This window comes from Notothenia coriiceps, unplaced genomic scaffold (assembly GCF_000735185.1).
Source record: "Notothenia coriiceps isolate Sejong01 unplaced genomic scaffold, NC01 NC01_scaffold00019000, whole genome shotgun sequence".
Lineage (NCBI taxonomy): Eukaryota > Metazoa > Chordata > Actinopteri > Perciformes > Nototheniidae > Notothenia > Notothenia coriiceps.
The window spans coordinates 410,558-427,129 of NW_011351701.1; the positions used below are offsets into that span (position 1 = coordinate 410,558).

Sequence of the window (16,572 nt, forward strand, 5' to 3'; positions counted from 1 at the left end):
TATATATTTACAGTGGTGGAATTAACATTACACTACATTCACTCAACTTATTTTTCAAGTCTAATTTTGAGGCCCTTTTTCTGCTACTTTATATAGTCCACTATATTTTGGAAGCAAAAATCATGCTTTTTTCTTCCCCATATGTATTCTAGTTACTTTGCAGGTTTACATTATTAATGAAACGCATTAAAATCATCCAATTAATAATACCACTGCAACATGTGCACATTACAGTAGGCTAATTCATCAAATGTACACTAGTTATATGATATGTATTATTATGGGCCCTTCTCCATAATGAGTACTTTTTGTCCCTTTCACTTTTTAAGTAGCCTATATTTGATGCTGATACTGATACTGATTTTGAATGCAGGACATTTGATTTACCTGTAACAGATTAGATTTAGCCTGAAGTATGTAAAGATCTAAGTACTTCCTCCAGCACAAGTTTTACTGCTGTGGTAAATGAGACACAGATCTATCACAGTGGGGGGGAGGATCTGCACGCCCACTGTCTCAGCTGTGCTCTGGACTCAGAAGCACCCCCTATGTGAAACCATTCCGGATGTCTGAGCAGCTCAACTCTCATTTTACTCTCAGTTTTTCACTATAGACTCTCTGTTCATAATATGGTTATTGTCTTCAGAAGTGCTCAGACTCAGCGGTTTCTCTGATGTGAAGGAGAGCTGATCTGTGTCGCTCGCTAACAGCCGGGGATGAGAGATTGTTTCCAGAGATGTAGCCGCGGCTGCACACCTCCGTTACTTGGAAACCCTGAGAACATTTCTGCGGAAATTTTTTCTCTTCGGATGGAAGAAAGTTTTGAGACAAAGCGGCTGCAACAGGGCTGTTTTTCCCCCTGTTTTGGTAAGTTGGACTTCATATTTTAATGTTCTCTTAAGTTATTTCTGTAATTTACCAAGCGTGTGGACTGGTTTGGGACTTTCCTCCTCAGAGCCCTCGTGTACAGTAAATGTGTTGTTGTATTAATTATTTAGTTTTGTAAAACGTAGCCTAACCAAAAACATGCTAAAGTTTTAGCTAGGCTATTGTGGCTACTTTTGTACTCTGATGTGCTAGGTAAGCAGAATATGTTGTGCATGTACTGTATGTATGTGCATACGTATGTGACATGTTTGTATAATTAGCCTTGTTACAAATAGTGTTGGATTCATGACAAAACAATGTCATTCTAGAAAACATGTTTACCAAACCATCATACAAGGTGTTTAAATGTTAAATAAAATGTCTAAATTCTAGCCTAGACAAAAATATCCAAACAAAAAAAACATTGTGTAATAGTACTGCCTAATTTACAATCAATCAGATTTGGTGTATATTTACTCCTGTAGGCTACTACTTGCAGCCTTCTACATTTTAAAAACTATGATCAGTTCATAATGTATGATGGTTGTCACAAATGTCCCAGTGCAAATAAGACACCTCCCTATTAACTGGCTATAACAATACAATTAAAGCATGTCAAAGCATTAGTAATAATAGTCCAATAATACATTCTGGTGTGTGTGTGTGTGTGTGTGTGTGTGTGTGTGTGTGTGTGTGTGTGTGTGTGTGTGTGTGTGTGTGTGTGTGTGTGAGAATGTAGTTATATATTATGTACTGCTGATCATGCATTACATTACATTGCATACTCAACTGGCTTTAGATAAGCCAGTCCTTTATTAGTATATAAGTGCTTTGTTAATAGTTCTATCGCTCAAAGTGGAGTCGAAAGAGATGAGTTTTCAGTCTGCGCCGGAAGATGTGTAAGCTTTCTGCTGTCCTGATGTCAATGGGGAGCTCATTTCACCATTTTGGAGCCAGGATAGCAAACCCACGTGTTTTTGCTGATGGGAACTTGGGTCCCCCTCGCAGTGCGGGTGCAGCGAGCTGTTTGCTTCTGTATTTTAAATAAAGTAAAATTTGAGTGCAGTTTACATAATTTAGTATTAATGGGGAACAACTTAAGGAACAGGATCTGAATGCTTCTACTAGTTTTTATCCCTCACCAAAAAAACAACCACAAGTTTAACAGTCAAGTTTTCTGTGACTTAGTCATAGTGAAAGAGACAGATCACATTGTTTGAAATGGAGCCTCGGATAGTCGTTGGAAGGTACCTGTGTGTTATATGTGTTTTTCTTCTTCTCAGTGATAATGGAGGAAGCCAGGCTCTGAGAGGACACTATGTCGTGTGGGGAGCTAATCGAGCTCCGTGACCTGAGGACGGACAGAGAGAGGATTGAGCTGACACACGGCACTCACACACCCTGCTCGCCTCCACGCCTGGAGAGAGCCAACGCCCTGAGGATCAGTCCGAGCAAGGTACCAGACCTGCTGAGCCGGGCGGGCATCATCAGAGTCCTGAGCAGCACCCAGGACCCCGATCCCACTGAAGAGAACGGAGAGGGACACAACTTCCAGCCCTGCAGCCACGCTCAGCCCACATGGTGCGACCTGTGTGGAGACTTCATCTGGGGACTGTACAAGCAGAGCCTGCGGTGTGTCAGTGAGTATGCCGTGTGATTTCCTCTGTGCATATGCATGATCAGAAAAGAGAGCAAGACTAAGAGTGAGAGAGGATATTTGGTTATGCAGAGAACAATCTAGCCACCAATGTAGGTGCAGGCCAAAAATAACACTGTATAAATCATTACTTTGTCCGCTTGGTTTGCCACACATGATGTTCTATGTTGTTTTTCTAACAGTATCAAAAAAGGCATGCAATTGTGTAAGTCGTTTTGGTGGTGTGATCATTACCCAGGCTCCGACTCTGATGATCTTTTTGCTTAAGGCTCATCTTTGAGTTGCAATACTGGACTTCCTTTTCATCAACTGAAACCCACTGAAATGTAGCTGTGGTTTGTGTAGAACATTCAGTGAGCAGGAAAATAATACCTCTTTACAGGAATCTAAATATGAAACCACAAACAATGAAGTGTTGACATAAACACAAGCCGATGACCATGAACACCCTGTAGGCCTTTCATGATAATAAGATTATACATTTGTTGCACGATTTAAGGATATGACCTCCATCATTTTTGCTGACATCAATATTGATGACTGTGTTTACATGCGTGTTTGTTTTATAAGATTATCCCCAACATTTTAACCAATATGACGGCAAAAATACAGCAGGGTTTTCCCGTCCATTTTAGGACCTGGTCATTGAGCAGACATTACAAATGTGTGTGAGCAGGGCCAAATAATCAATTTATTGTTCCAAATGTGTTGTTTACTTTATTTATGTTTCACACCTCTGAAACACCTCTCAATATAAAGAATTCCAGTTCAATACCACCATTTCAATTTACACATGTCCAACAACATCAACTAAATGCATGGTAACTGCAACGACTAGAAATAGCCAGAGGAGAACATCAGCCATAGAGAATTGCACTCTCCAATAATATCACATGCCTGTTTACCATTGAGGATGTCATCATCAGTATTTGTCTAAACTCTGTTCTTCTGCATTACAGATTGTAGATTCACATGCCACCACCGCTGTCGTGATGGGATCCGGTTGGACTGCAGCTGGGACCGAGGCTCTGTGGCTGAACACGCATGTGTGGTGGAGCACACCATAGAAACAGACACAAATGTGGTAAGGAATTTTTTACTTGGCACTATGTCTGTCTTAGTATTCTCTAATATCTTCAGTCTTGTTCACAATTAAAAGTGGTATTAGACACTCTTTACGTGCTTTTTAGAACATCCTTAACATAACTTGAAGGTATTACCATATTGTGCCACTAATGGTTACCATTAAAAATGAGACAATGAGTTTGGCCAATACAAGCATCTACTTTGCATTTCACATGATGTGCTACTCGGTAATTATGCTGGACTGCTTTAGGGAACAAAACACATTTTTAAATGACCAAAAATGGGAACCATTTATAGCAATAAGACCCACGGTTGATCTCGTTCCTCAAACTGCAATATGGGGAAGTAACAGGTCCCACCATTTGTAAGATCTGGTTCAGTGTATTAAGTAACTGCTGTAAAGAATCTGTGTTCAGTCCATGAGCATGTTGTTACACCAACTGTTTTATACATTTAAGAAAACAAACTCAACAACAAAGTTAAATCGTGTAAATCAGCCAACCTTCTTGAGTATGATGCACTATACAATCTGTTCATTTTTGTTGTAAGTTTTCATGTCCTTGCTAGTTTTGTATAGGGTCATAACAAGTACATAAAATAATTAAATAAACCCTATCCAGATAAACAGACATAAATTAGAGTCCTGGCTGCTGTACAGAACACTCCTTACTGTGCTTTCTGCACTACAGTGTTATTAACAAAAAGAGGAATCAAGGCTAAAACGAACTAGTACTTTTTCAAGGTAGTAGGGCTTGGTCTCTTGGTAACAGGATTTATTCTCTCTCTATCTAGCTGCTTATCAAAGGATTGCTGGAATCTAAATTCTTCAGAAAACTGTTCAGCAGAGTATTTACAGTACGTAGACATTGCTGGATATGTTCATGGTGCTTTTGCACAGGCGTTTAACACAGCAGAAAGTTTGACTTTACAAAGCAGGGAAGAAACTAACTAAGTGGAAAGAACCAGAGCCATAATTATTGGTATTGGTAGCACCTGTCAATCAATCAAAGTCCCCATGTCACAAGCTAAAAACGTCTCAGAGCGGTTTACAACATATACAGCATGACAAAAAAAAAATGAATAGAAAATGTAAGAAACATCATAAAGAGCAACTAAGAAGGACTTTCTCTACCTTTGGTTCAGTCAAAATACACTGTAAGAGTAACAGCTGAAGGATTTCTGGGTGTAGAATCCCACCTATGTGGACTTCACACTAGGAGGCTCCAAAGTGTTTCCTGCCTACACACATTAGCCAAAACTTACTGAGAGACAAAAATATATGACCAACTCCTCAGCAAGTGAGAAACAAATATTGAGGATATTTTACAAATGTCTTCACTATTTGGATATGTGTCCTTGTTTTCTTTTTCTTTTTTGGTGTTTCAACTTGAATGAAGGATTGTTTAGCATTTTCAAAATCATAGCTACTGGAAAAAGCAGTTTATCTCAACTTTAAATGCAGCTTCATTAACATTTCTGATTATAGTTTTCCAGAGTCAGATAGCCACTACAAAGCTATACCTTTCTTCATTTTTATTCATAATATAGTATCAAACCCCTGAAGGTTTAAAAAGATTTTACAATGCAATACATTCAGTCAACTTATTTTCTTTTGAGTAACGTTCTGACACCAGAGATCCCTTACCTACATTTAAAATCTGAACGCTACAGTCGCTAAATGTATTATTTTGAAGGAATTCTCTGGAACATGAAGATTGCTGTAACACAAAATCGTGATTGAAGTGAGACTTATCATGTCTACATGCAGGCACATGATCATTTTGTGGATCAATGCTTAATGTCCTTAATCAGGTCTCCCACTAACACATTTTAATTATTGTCAAAATGTTATATCCTATTGAATTGCATGATGGAGATTGTAGAATACATTGTTTTAAAAGATATTGGATATATTGACCTTTGCTACTTTGATTTTGTATGCTACTGAAGATATCAAACCCATATAAATGAATGTCATTCATTTCAGTAGATTCCTCTGCAACACAATACATAGACATAGATCTCGACAAAACATCAACAGTTTAACCTGGAGGCTTCACATAGCCTACTGTTGATAATGTTAAAGTAAAATACTGGCCATATATCTTGTGAAATTAGTAGAACTTGTTAATAATAGCCTATATATAAAATATATAATAAATATAATAAAGTTAGGAATGGCATTAGTGTTATATTATTTAAATGTGATGCTAGTGCCAGATAACTAACCAGTGGTGTAAAGTAACTAAGTAGATTTGCTCAAGTACTGTTCTTAAAGGTAGGGTAGGTAAGAATGGAGAAACCAGCTCAAGTAAGCTAGAATTTGAAAGTACACAACCGAAAAAAATCTGCCCCTTCCTTCAGACTTCCTTACAGAGCCCCTCCTCCAACACACATGACCAATGAGGGCACGAGATAAGTTGACAGGCAGGTAGGCCATCCAATTATCTGGCACGGACTTGCTTTTTACAGCGTCACAGCTTCCACAGATGAAATATTTGTATATATTTATTGTTAAAGCTTTTAATTTATTCATTGCTTTCAGGATGTTAAGAGCATTCCATGGAATTTAACAAAAAGTGTTTCTGAAGTGAATTACCTACCCTAAAATTAATTAATTACAATTTTGGGGTTCTTTACTGAGTATTTCCATGTTTTGCTACTTTGTACTTCTAACCCACAAAATAAATGGTGTACTTTTTACTTGTATCCTGTAAATATAATGTATGATGTCCTTTATTGTTTTATGTTTAATGTGGAACCTATATGCTGCAGGTCTCCCTTGAAAAAGAGATCTATGATCTCAATGGGACCAATCTGGTTAAATAAAGGTTTGAAATTAAATGAAATGAACTCCACTACATTGATTAAACAGCTTAAGTTACTTTGCAGATTTGTATTAATGATATCAAATAGAAATAACACTTAAATAAGACTTGTATTACATCTGGAGTAAAATTCACAAGATACCCTGCAGTATACAAACTAGCTGCACCTTTGATAACACAGTAAATGCATCAATAATTATAAAACATAGCCTATATATTCTTCTAAAATGAGCCAACTTGCATTATGATTACTTTTTATTTTGTTACCTTTAGTATATTTTGAAGCTAATAATTTTGTACTTTTACTTGAGTAACATTTTAATACAGGACTTTTAGTGCTTCTTCTCTGTATACAATAGGCCTATCTAAAGCAGACATTATCATATGATGTGAATAATAGGATTCACATGGTGTCTCTCTTTCTTTGTGACCAGACCCACATTGTCCTGTCATCACCACAGATAAAATGTATGGGTCATCACGTCATCACATTACATTTTCAGCGGGGAGCAGCAGCGTGGGAGAGGGAAGCGGCAAACAGAGGGGGGTGCGGGTGGCATTTCCATTTCCCATGGCCGGCCAATCGCGACCGGCTGAGGAGATTTTGTGTATTTTCCAATCTCAACTGAACGGCCCTGGCTGGGTGGGGCTTCGGCGGGGGGAAGGAAGCGATGCATGTTGGGCGGGGGCCTGAATACACATCCTGTTTCACACAGACAGGATTTGTACAGTGGAAACGTGGCCCGGTTGAAGTTAGAGTTAAACAAAAGTCGGTATTTTTTGTCGAGTTGACTGTTGTTATCAAGGCGCTACAGAGAGATTTCCTCCTCCGAGAGATTAGTGGACGGTTTTCGTTAGTTGGTTCTTTGCCGTTGTTTCAGCCAGACTTCTGTTCAGCAAAGGTTTTGTATTAAGCTTACTGCGACCAAAGTTATTTAATTGACCACCTTTAAGTCGTCTTATCTTCCGGTCATTGCCTCTAGTGTTAAAGTTTGTACCGGTAGTCAGCATGTCAAACGCGGCCAGCGACACAGAAAAGTCCCCCTCCTTCGAGATGACCTGGGGCAGCTCCACCAGCAGCGGCTACTGCAGCGACGAGGAGCCCAACTCCGAGTTTGAGCAGTACTTCACCGCCAAGACATCCTTCTTCCCCAATACCCGGAAAGCTAACGTTACTGCTAAAGTAAAGCAGGTGAGAAATAGACAAAAATTCGACAAGAAAAAAAGGTTTAGGCTTGAATAAAAACTCTTAATGTTAAAGGGGAACTGAGACCAAAGGGATGGGTGATGGGTGGTTCTCCATATCTACTCTCGCGTTATTTTATATTTCTTCTCTCTTTCTAGCTATTTTTGTTTATTTTAAATATATAACTGTTCTCATACTTTTATGGGTCAAATCTGCGACTTTGTTTTGCTAATGGGCACCCCAGCAGACTGGATGCTTGCCTAGGGTGGAGTTCTGGTTTCTCCAGTTTTGAGGAAGCCTTGTATTGTGGGAACCTATAATAAATGTCAGCACTGGGAATAAGGAAAAATAAGTTGCTGTTTTAGGCTTAACATGCCTAAAAAACAAAACATTTATTGCATTTAGTTCTGTGTTGCACAGACCCACATTTGAACTCATACTGAGAACAACCCAAATGTCATGTTTAGTGACGCAGACCGGCTACTCAAGTTTCCAGTCTGACACCCACCATTCATTGACTATTCAGGTTTTTCATACTTATTTCTCAATTACATATGAGTCATGTGTTGTTTTGGAATTTTGTCCCCCGCACCCACTATCAGCTTTCTTTATTGAGGAACAAATGTTGTTTATTGCAAAACTCAGTGACATTCACAATTTTCTGTATCTGTACAGAAGCCATTTTTGTTTTAATGTTGTTGGCACTGACAACTCTTGTTTTGAGATGACACTCCTTTCGTGGGCATGTAGAGACAGTTTGTTCGTGCTTTTCCTCCTACTGTTGAAAGGCTCAACATGTCCCTAATTGATTTATTGACTTGTTAAAAACAGTATATTAACTCCACAGCCTTTCAATCAGCCTAAGGATTGCTCCTATTGATCTTTTTCTACTTGGACGTAGATTTTAAAAGCTACCCATCCCTGTAACAGCTTGCAACTGTGGTTGGTTTTACATGACACAATCCTGGGTCACAAAATGAGATGGGGGGGGCAGGGTGGCCTGAGATGCATTTTCACCATTTTCACTACTTGGGACACCCTTTTCACCTATTAACCACAAGGAATTATCTGGAGTACATTATGGAAAATTAATTTGTTTTATATCAATTCTGTAGAATTTCCCTCCCACACAGGAAATACCAATTGGTCAGTACAACGGTCATGTATGCTAAGGCCAAAATGTGCATGACTGAAACATGACTGCAATTGTGCGGTTGATGAGGCAGCTGACTTCACAGGATGTGCCTTTAAAACAAGGGAGGGCTTTGTCTCTCCCCCTTGTGTGAGTCGGAGAGTGGAGGCTATTTTTACATGAATACCAAGTCGAGGAATGCAATGCTGAACCGTTGTTCACAGACATTGCAAACAGCTGCAAGTTGAACCTACCCCTCCTTTCTCCGGCCCTATAGACCAACGAATTGGAGCAGTCCAACAGGATTGAGCAGAGCTGACATCATCGTTTTTGCCTTTGCTACGTTGACAGGAAGTTGAGAGTCTGATGCAACTGGTGTTCCCTCTTAGAAATAACGGGGACCTGACAAACTCAATTAACAGCTTTTACTAAAGTGTTTCTGTTTTTATTCCCCTTCAAATCAACATTTTGGATAGAACAACTTGTTTTAAACCGAATTTGGATCACACCCATTTTCCTTTCACATAATAGAGCCACACCTTCTAACCTTGTATAACCTGCCCTGGCTTCATGTAACAAGAACACCAATCGCAATTCCTGGAAAAAAACATACAATTTTTCTACAACAGTAGCATGTTGTAAAGAGAGTTTTTCAATGTTAACAATGGCCAGCAACACTTAAGTTAACACTTGTGTAAGTTATCAGTAATTTCTCAAATTTTTAAAGAGCATCACATTTTTTATTTAACAGTTGTGCAATGGCCATTTTAAGTGTCCATTTCTGTTCACGTGTATTGTGTAACGCTGGAGTCTTTCCTCTGTCCTCTTGTGGTTTGGATGGTCAGCACTGACACCTGGTGGTTTAACACTGTAACTCCTCACTGTCCTTTCCAGGATGAACAGATTGAATGGGGAAAGCAAGACTTGACGACAACAGATTTTCAGCAGAAGGTGAAGGAATACAACGCTCAAATCAACAGCAATCTGTTCATGAACATGGTAAGGGGCTTTGAGACACAGCATATCAATGAATTTCACTCTAAATGTGTTTTTTCTTTAGTGTAACATTTTCATTTTTCTTAACAGAACAAGGATGGTTCCTACACGGGCTTCATAAAGGTGCAGTTTAAGTTGGCACGACCTGTGTCAGTTACACCTCCAAAAAAAGGGGGTTCCGATGCTGGAGCGAGGAAGGCTAGTGGGGTGAAACGCCGCACGTCGTTCTACCTGCCAAAGGATGCTTCCAAGCACCTGCACATTAGCTCACGCACTTCTGCTCGGGAGGTCATCGAGGCTTTGTTGAAAAAGTTTACTGTGGTTGACAATCCTGGCAAGTTTGCCCTGTTTGAACGCAGCGAGCGTCATGACCAAGGTACTTCTGCTGCTTTCAAAAGGGTTACCTCTTGAAATCCTGCAGTATTTCATTATTGTAAATCAAAAATGGTACGCTGTCTAGTAAATGTAGCCCTTTGATCTGCCTCTTTCAGTTTATATTCGCAAGGTATCTGACAATGAGTGTCCCCTCCGCCTGCGTCTGTGTGCTGGGCCCAATGAGAAAGTCCTCAGCTATGTTCTGAAAGAAAATGAAACTGGAGAAGTCAATGTGAGTGTAACATCAGAGCCCCATGGATCTTAAAACATATTGGGGCGGGGTGTAATTGTTGTAATTGTTGTATTTTTGTAAAAAGGGATTAAACTCGTGTGGTTAGTTTAAAAACTGTACTCGCACTAATGCATTGTGTCTCTCTTTACAGTGGCATGCCTTCTCTATGCCCGAGTTGAAGAACTTCCAGCGTATGCTGCAGCGTGAAGAGGAGGAGCACGTGAAGCAGATCGTGCAGCGATACGCTCTGGCCCGCACTAAGATGCAGGACGCTCTGGCTGGTTCAACTCCCGGTTGAGGCGACTGCGCTCGGGGTTTAACATGCACCACTTGGCTGGCCTAAAGATGACCAATCATCGCTGCATCCAAAGATCCCAGATAATACAACTCAACACACCTCTTGGGTGAACGAGAGAGTGAAACAGGGCGCAAGACTGAGAGAGCTAGCGCGAATGTGCGTGTGAAGTGATGTGAGAGATGAGAAGTGCCTTACACCTGGAGAGCCTGATGTGCCTGAGAGAATGAGTTGAGAGAAGTCGATATTGGCAGATGAGACAGTGGTTGTTTCCAGTCATGTCTTTTGCTATTGGGAAAAATCTGATTATCCAGTGTACCTCAGCTGTGTCACTTAAACTTTAAAGAAAATGTCAATTAAGTTTCAGTCATTTAGGTAGAAAAAATCTGTTGATTATACATTTGTCGGTGCAGTGCTGAAGTCAAGAACTCTGCTGTAATTGATCTGATAATCCCGCATCTGGAAGTTACATTCCTTTTTATTTTTCCAGAATATAAAATTGGTAACATCATTATTTTAAGTTAAGATAAACTCAAGCAGGTCCTTAAACAATCATACTTCTTAACATCCATTGTGACATGTTTAATTTATCCAGTTAAAGAGGTAAATACCTTCTTTTTTTTTTGCTGCTGAAAGGTATCTGGATTTTCATTTGACCCAGGCTCAATAATCTGCCATGTCCTCTCGACACCCCTGATGGGTGCAACTCTATTTTTTATTTGAATGTCAAATTGTGAGTTTGACTGATGTATGGACATTTGTATGAAACTATGAATGTCAGTGGTGTCACTCTGGTTGACTGGAATCCTGTATGAACATTGGTATACATGTGTTTCACTGGTTTGTCATTCCCTATGTCTTTGCTTTTTTTCTGTCCTAGAAAATGTTTGTCTTCTATTTTTTCTTTCACTATTATTGTATTCGCCTATGCACATATTTACATGTTGAAGCTACACATCTAAATGTAGTGACCAATCTGCGTTCAGTAAAGAATTTCCAAGTTAAAACAAGTTTTTGTATTTAATCAAATATTAAATGAAGAAAAAAAGAAAGGAGAAAAAAATAGTTCTGTTATAAAAGCTATTTTAAAGACTATTTAAAAAGAATGACAATATTGACACAAAATATTTAAAGGGTAAGAAACTGAGTTTAGTAAAATATGACATGCTATATTCAAAGTGGAGAGCTGTGCAGATCTAGAACATTTGCCACATTTAACGTCCCTTAACTGAACACTGTTCAAAATGTAGAAATAGATTCAAATGAATTTTAATCCGATCACTATTTAGAATAACATCACTAAAATGATAATGACGTTTCGCTTTAAGAGTCTCACTGCCGTCTGTCAGATCAGCTGATCTCATCGACCTAAACAGCTAACGCTAGCTCAACGTAGCCGGTGTGGAACATTATGAAAGAACATGGCGATTTAATACCACACGATAAGGTAGGATATTGACGAAAAGAATGACATTGAAAACGAATCGTGTTTGGTTGTGTAGGGCAGATACATCGCTGTGTTTGTCTAATAAACATCGCTGCTCCGTCTAGCTATTTATCATTTAGCAAACCTGCGTCAGTGGCACAGGCTAACAGGCTAAGTCACCTAAACAAACGGGTAAACTAAGCTACAGTTAGCTACACAATATTAGCCACACTGATCGTATATCAAGAGGGCAGTTAACTAAGACATATACTGTGCATTATATGTATAATAGCGGTAAAGTGTACACGTCAATGTGGCAATATAACAAACATGAATAATTGACCGTTTGGGATTATGGTTCAGTAGTCGTATGGCCCAGTGTTAGCTTCACGTAAAACTAGCAGAACGTAAAAATATCACGTTAGCGTTACATTTCCTCGACGCTCTGCTTATGTTTCGTACTTTCGTCGTAGTAATATTAGGAACAGTGTCATCATCTTTGATTAAATTGTGCCTCTGAATTGAACTGGCTTCTTCTTCAGGGTAAAATAGCAATTGTATTTACTGCGTTAGATGTTGTTTATTATAACTATTAATCAACAAATATCATGCTAGTTCACAGTCTCTTAGTGCTTTACATTACGCAGCAACACCAGGGAGAGAGAGTCAAGTCTGCCTGGGAATGTGTTCTTTCAATGTGCACTTTTTATTTTCAGATCCTGGCTTTGGTAAGGAATTGAGAGCTTCTGGCCACCAACCAGATTGAAAGCTTTAATTGATAACTAAGTATGTATTATCATTGAGAATGGGAGGAAGTGGATCCAAAGCCAAAGGTGTCTGGCCTTTCTCAGGCAATGGAGCTGGAGGGGAGGCAGCCAGTGATGGGACCGAGCAGTCTGTGACCCGCCTCAAAGCTTCCAGAAATGCAACCCCGTTTATTTTCACCAGGAGGAGGTAAATACAAATAATTGGATAATGGTTGTTTCATCCAAATAAAGGAATTAAGACCACGCTGAAGCATGTGGGTTATATTGTGCCTCAGAAGTAGGTAGTTAATTGTTTTAGCCTAATTCTTCCACAGTGAGGCAATTACAGGGAGTAGATGGCAGAGCTCAATAAACCTTTTAAAAATAAGATCAATAGTTAAAGGTCCTGTGTATAGGATTAAGTGGAATATGGCAACAAGGTTGCTGATTGCAACTAACTAAAACACTTACCACCCTTGTAAACCAGATTCTAAAAAAAAAAGGGCGAAAGCCTCTCTTGAACCAGTTTGGTTTATTGTTTTTTGGGCTACTGTAGAAACATGGCAGTGGAACATTATAGACACCGCTCTAAAGTAACGAGACAACAACAATTCTTAGTTTCAGGCAATTGTAAACCAATGAAAAAATGTATGAATGCTTATTTTCTCTTTTCTGTTTATACATTACATGCCCCTAAATCTTACCCACTGGTCTTTAAAAAAATTGAAGTGCATAGTATCAGCAAGAAATGGTGCATAAGTCAGCAGTAGGAAGTGGGGATAGGAATCTCAAGATCTGCACGTTACATTTGGCTGGATGCCACTGGTTTTTAGTGAAAGTATTTTAGTTTTAACTTGACAAGTTCTCTCTTGCTATTGACACTGATCTGTACTTGCTGTGTTGGCAGTTCTTTGTACTACGACGAAGACGGTGACCTTGCCCATGAATTCTATGAAGAGACGGTTGTGACAAAAAATGGCAGGAAAAAGTCCAAGTTGAAGAGGATCCAGAAAAATCTGATTCCACAGGTGAGATAAAGCCACATTTTGACAAATGATGGTCTGGTTAAAGATGTTTCAAACGATTTGTCAATGAATGTCCTATCTTTATTTTTTAGGGAATGGTGAAGCTGGACCACCCATGTATTCATGTAGATTTCCCCATCATCATCTGTGAGGTGTGAAGTTGCACAGGACTGATCTACTATGAAGTGCAGCCACAGGTTCTCTATTTGGAGCAAAGTCTGGTCCCAGTGTTCAAGCATTACACTCAAGACGAGTTGTCTCTGGAGAGAAAAAAGAAAAATCCAACTGATATATTGAATGAAATGTCATACATTTTTATTCAACTAAGATCAGACGGTGCCCTGTTCACAAAATCAATATTTTGATATCCACTAAAGTAGTGTTGGTACAGGTTGTGTGTCCACTACCCAGCTGATATGTAGGCAGTCTATACAATACATCAAATGGAGCTGTATTTTTCTTGTGAGTTCTTTGCAGGGAATAACATCCTCGATTTGAAAAGGCTTTAACGTTTTATGCCTTCTGTGGGACATAGAGTGAGTGTCTTTGTACGTGTACATGTGTGCACTTAGGTTTGTTTGAAGGAATGTGTGTGACAGAAAAACTGAGGATGTAGTTACAGGGTAGAATAATTAAGGTTTGTGAAATGTATTGTATATATGGTCATGTTCTGTATTGTCATGTCTGAGTCTGTCTCAGTAACCGGAGCTCAGACCTGCACTAGTGAACATAATGTACTGTAAATAATATCAGATTTCTTAGTTGGAATTACTTGAATAAATGGTTTACTGAGCGAAATATCTGGAGTAAATATGTTTTCTATCATGTTTGTCATTGCCTAATTGTATTATTGAGATATGTCCAACTACACAAAACAACATTTGATCTCATGGTTTCATTAACTTCTTTCTTAAGGTAAAAATTGATTCTATGGTAGAGAGAAGGGGGTAGAAGATATCTCAACATTTTGGGAGTTGTTTCCTTGCCAACACCTATTTGCAAGTGGTATTGATTCTTATCTAACTCACAGCTAAAACAGTATTACAAAAACTATCCCTTGTCATCCATTGTACTTGTCAATAGCTATAGAAACAACGCTCAGTTTTATGATGAAAAACTAATGATGTACTCGGTACAATAATTTTTGTTTACTAAAAGTGAATGAACAAGTTAAAATTGCATTCAATCAAGTGGTCACATTTAAAAATGTAGGAGGCTATTCATACACTTCCATGACAGCTGTAAGTATAACCCTGATCTCTCATAACTTATTTTTAGCTTTTACTCATTGCCTTTTTAAATGTCGGTGCTTACTGAGCTGTAAAGCGGCTGTTTGCAAATAAGGCACTTTTTTTTGCCTACTTGTTTTGCAAATATGGAGATATAACCTTGTAATATAATTAGTTTACACTTAAGTAGCATGTAAGGTATGCCAACTCTAGATGGCAGCAGAAACCTTTACCTGTACTGACAAAAATGAGTTCCTGCGTGAATATGCTTGTAGGTTTACTCTCTTGCCTCTAATGATATTGCTGTGCAGTTAGACTTCCCGAAAAGGCTGAAGATATAATTAAAGGTTTTTAACTCAAACCAGTTGAGGCTGTTGTTGCCAGCTGGCGCAATATCAAATTTTAATAGCAATGTAAACATATTTCAGTGCATAGCAGACAAATCCCCACAATAACTGGGTAGGGTTTCCTTTGCATGCATTCCCTGGTGTCTGTAATTGTGTGGAATGTGGTTGGGTGTGTTTTGGGGCCAGAGGTCAGTCACTTTGATGTGTTTCCCCTCCAGTGGTCTTTGATGTGTTGCTTAAAGTCCGGCTTGTATTATGAGGATGAGCCCCTTCTTGTAAAGACTTTAAAATGTATGAACTTTATGAATGTGATACTGTCCAGCTCTGTTGATCCATACAATGTGTTCTCGGATACAGTGTGTTTTATGAAAGGGATAACTTGTCCATGTGGCTTTGGTTTAGAGAGATAATGATTATAAATGATCAGCAGCCTTTAAAAATAACTAAAAATGCCTTGAATTATAAACAAGAGAGATCCATTTTTCTCAGTGACACTTAACATACAGTATTCAATCTATTTAAAGTAAAACAGCAGTGCTTCGTGTAGCCTGTTTTTTCTCTATTCACAGTTGGATCATGCAACTGAGAGGGATCAAACACAGTGGATTGAACTGAAAGAGTACTGTAAAAAAAAGTTTGGTGACTTTCTGTGTATCTAAACGAAACAGTAATCCACATGAATGGAGGTTTAGGTTTACAAGTACACAAGGGTAAACTTGTATTGGGGTCAAACCAAATTGTTCCAATGAAGTTCTTCAATCCCTCTTAAACAAGTCACTATTACTCAAATGATAAATGTTCGGGACACAAAGTGAAGGTGGCAGGGCGTGCTTCGAGTTTCCCTGCCATTGTTTTTGCTTCCTGGCGGTCCCTGACTTCTGCTTATGTAACACTCAGGAGGCAGAGGTCAAAGGCAAGCTGAGACATGAGGGAAACGGAGCCATTCCTTTGTTCCTTCACATGGGTCGTTCATTCTGCACTTTCCCTAAACACACAGAAACTGATGACATGGTGAAATGAGTCAGCAAAGCTTGGAAAACAAACAGCGGAACTGACTCGAGCACAGGAAAACATCTCACTTCCAGGCCCTCACCTCACCCCATCATGTGCTCAGGGATCCTTCAGTTCATGTGTCTCTGCAAAGA

The 16,572-nt window shown here is 39.1% G+C and overlaps 2 protein-coding genes across 4 annotated transcripts; both read left to right on the top strand.

Moving 5' to 3' along the window:
• Positions 1-559: 559 nt before the first annotated feature.
• On the top strand, positions 560-11,690 carry LOC104951552 (ras association domain-containing protein 1). 2 transcript variants are annotated; one of them, XM_010778229.1, is made up of 7 exons: positions 560-867; positions 2,151-2,507; positions 3,484-3,608; positions 9,651-9,755; positions 9,843-10,128; positions 10,244-10,359; positions 10,511-11,690. In XM_010778229.1, the coding sequence occupies exons 2-7, from the start codon at positions 2,186-2,188 to the stop codon at positions 10,655-10,657; spliced, it is 1,101 nt and encodes a 366-aa protein (XP_010776531.1). In that variant the 5' UTR covers positions 560-867; positions 2,151-2,185; the 3' UTR covers positions 10,658-11,690. The 2 variants fall into 2 exon arrangements, with proteins under 2 accessions (XP_010776531.1, XP_010776532.1); XM_010778230.1 differs by lacking the exons at positions 560-867; positions 2,151-2,507; positions 3,484-3,608 and adding an exon at positions 7,127-7,630.
• A 33-nt stretch (positions 11,691-11,723) lies between these two features.
• Positions 11,724-14,649, top strand: LOC104951553 (tumor suppressor 2, mitochondrial calcium regulator). Of its 2 annotated transcripts, XM_010778232.1 has the most exons (4): positions 11,728-12,101; positions 12,797-13,034; positions 13,734-13,854; positions 13,944-14,649. In XM_010778232.1, the coding sequence occupies exons 2-4, from the start codon at positions 12,886-12,888 to the stop codon at positions 14,007-14,009; spliced, it is 336 nt and encodes a 111-aa protein (XP_010776534.1). In that variant the 5' UTR covers positions 11,728-12,101; positions 12,797-12,885; the 3' UTR covers positions 14,010-14,649. The 2 variants fall into 2 exon arrangements, with proteins under 2 accessions (XP_010776533.1, XP_010776534.1); XM_010778231.1 differs by having other exon boundaries at positions 11,724-13,034.
• The last annotated feature ends 1,923 nt before the right edge of the window (positions 14,650-16,572 follow it).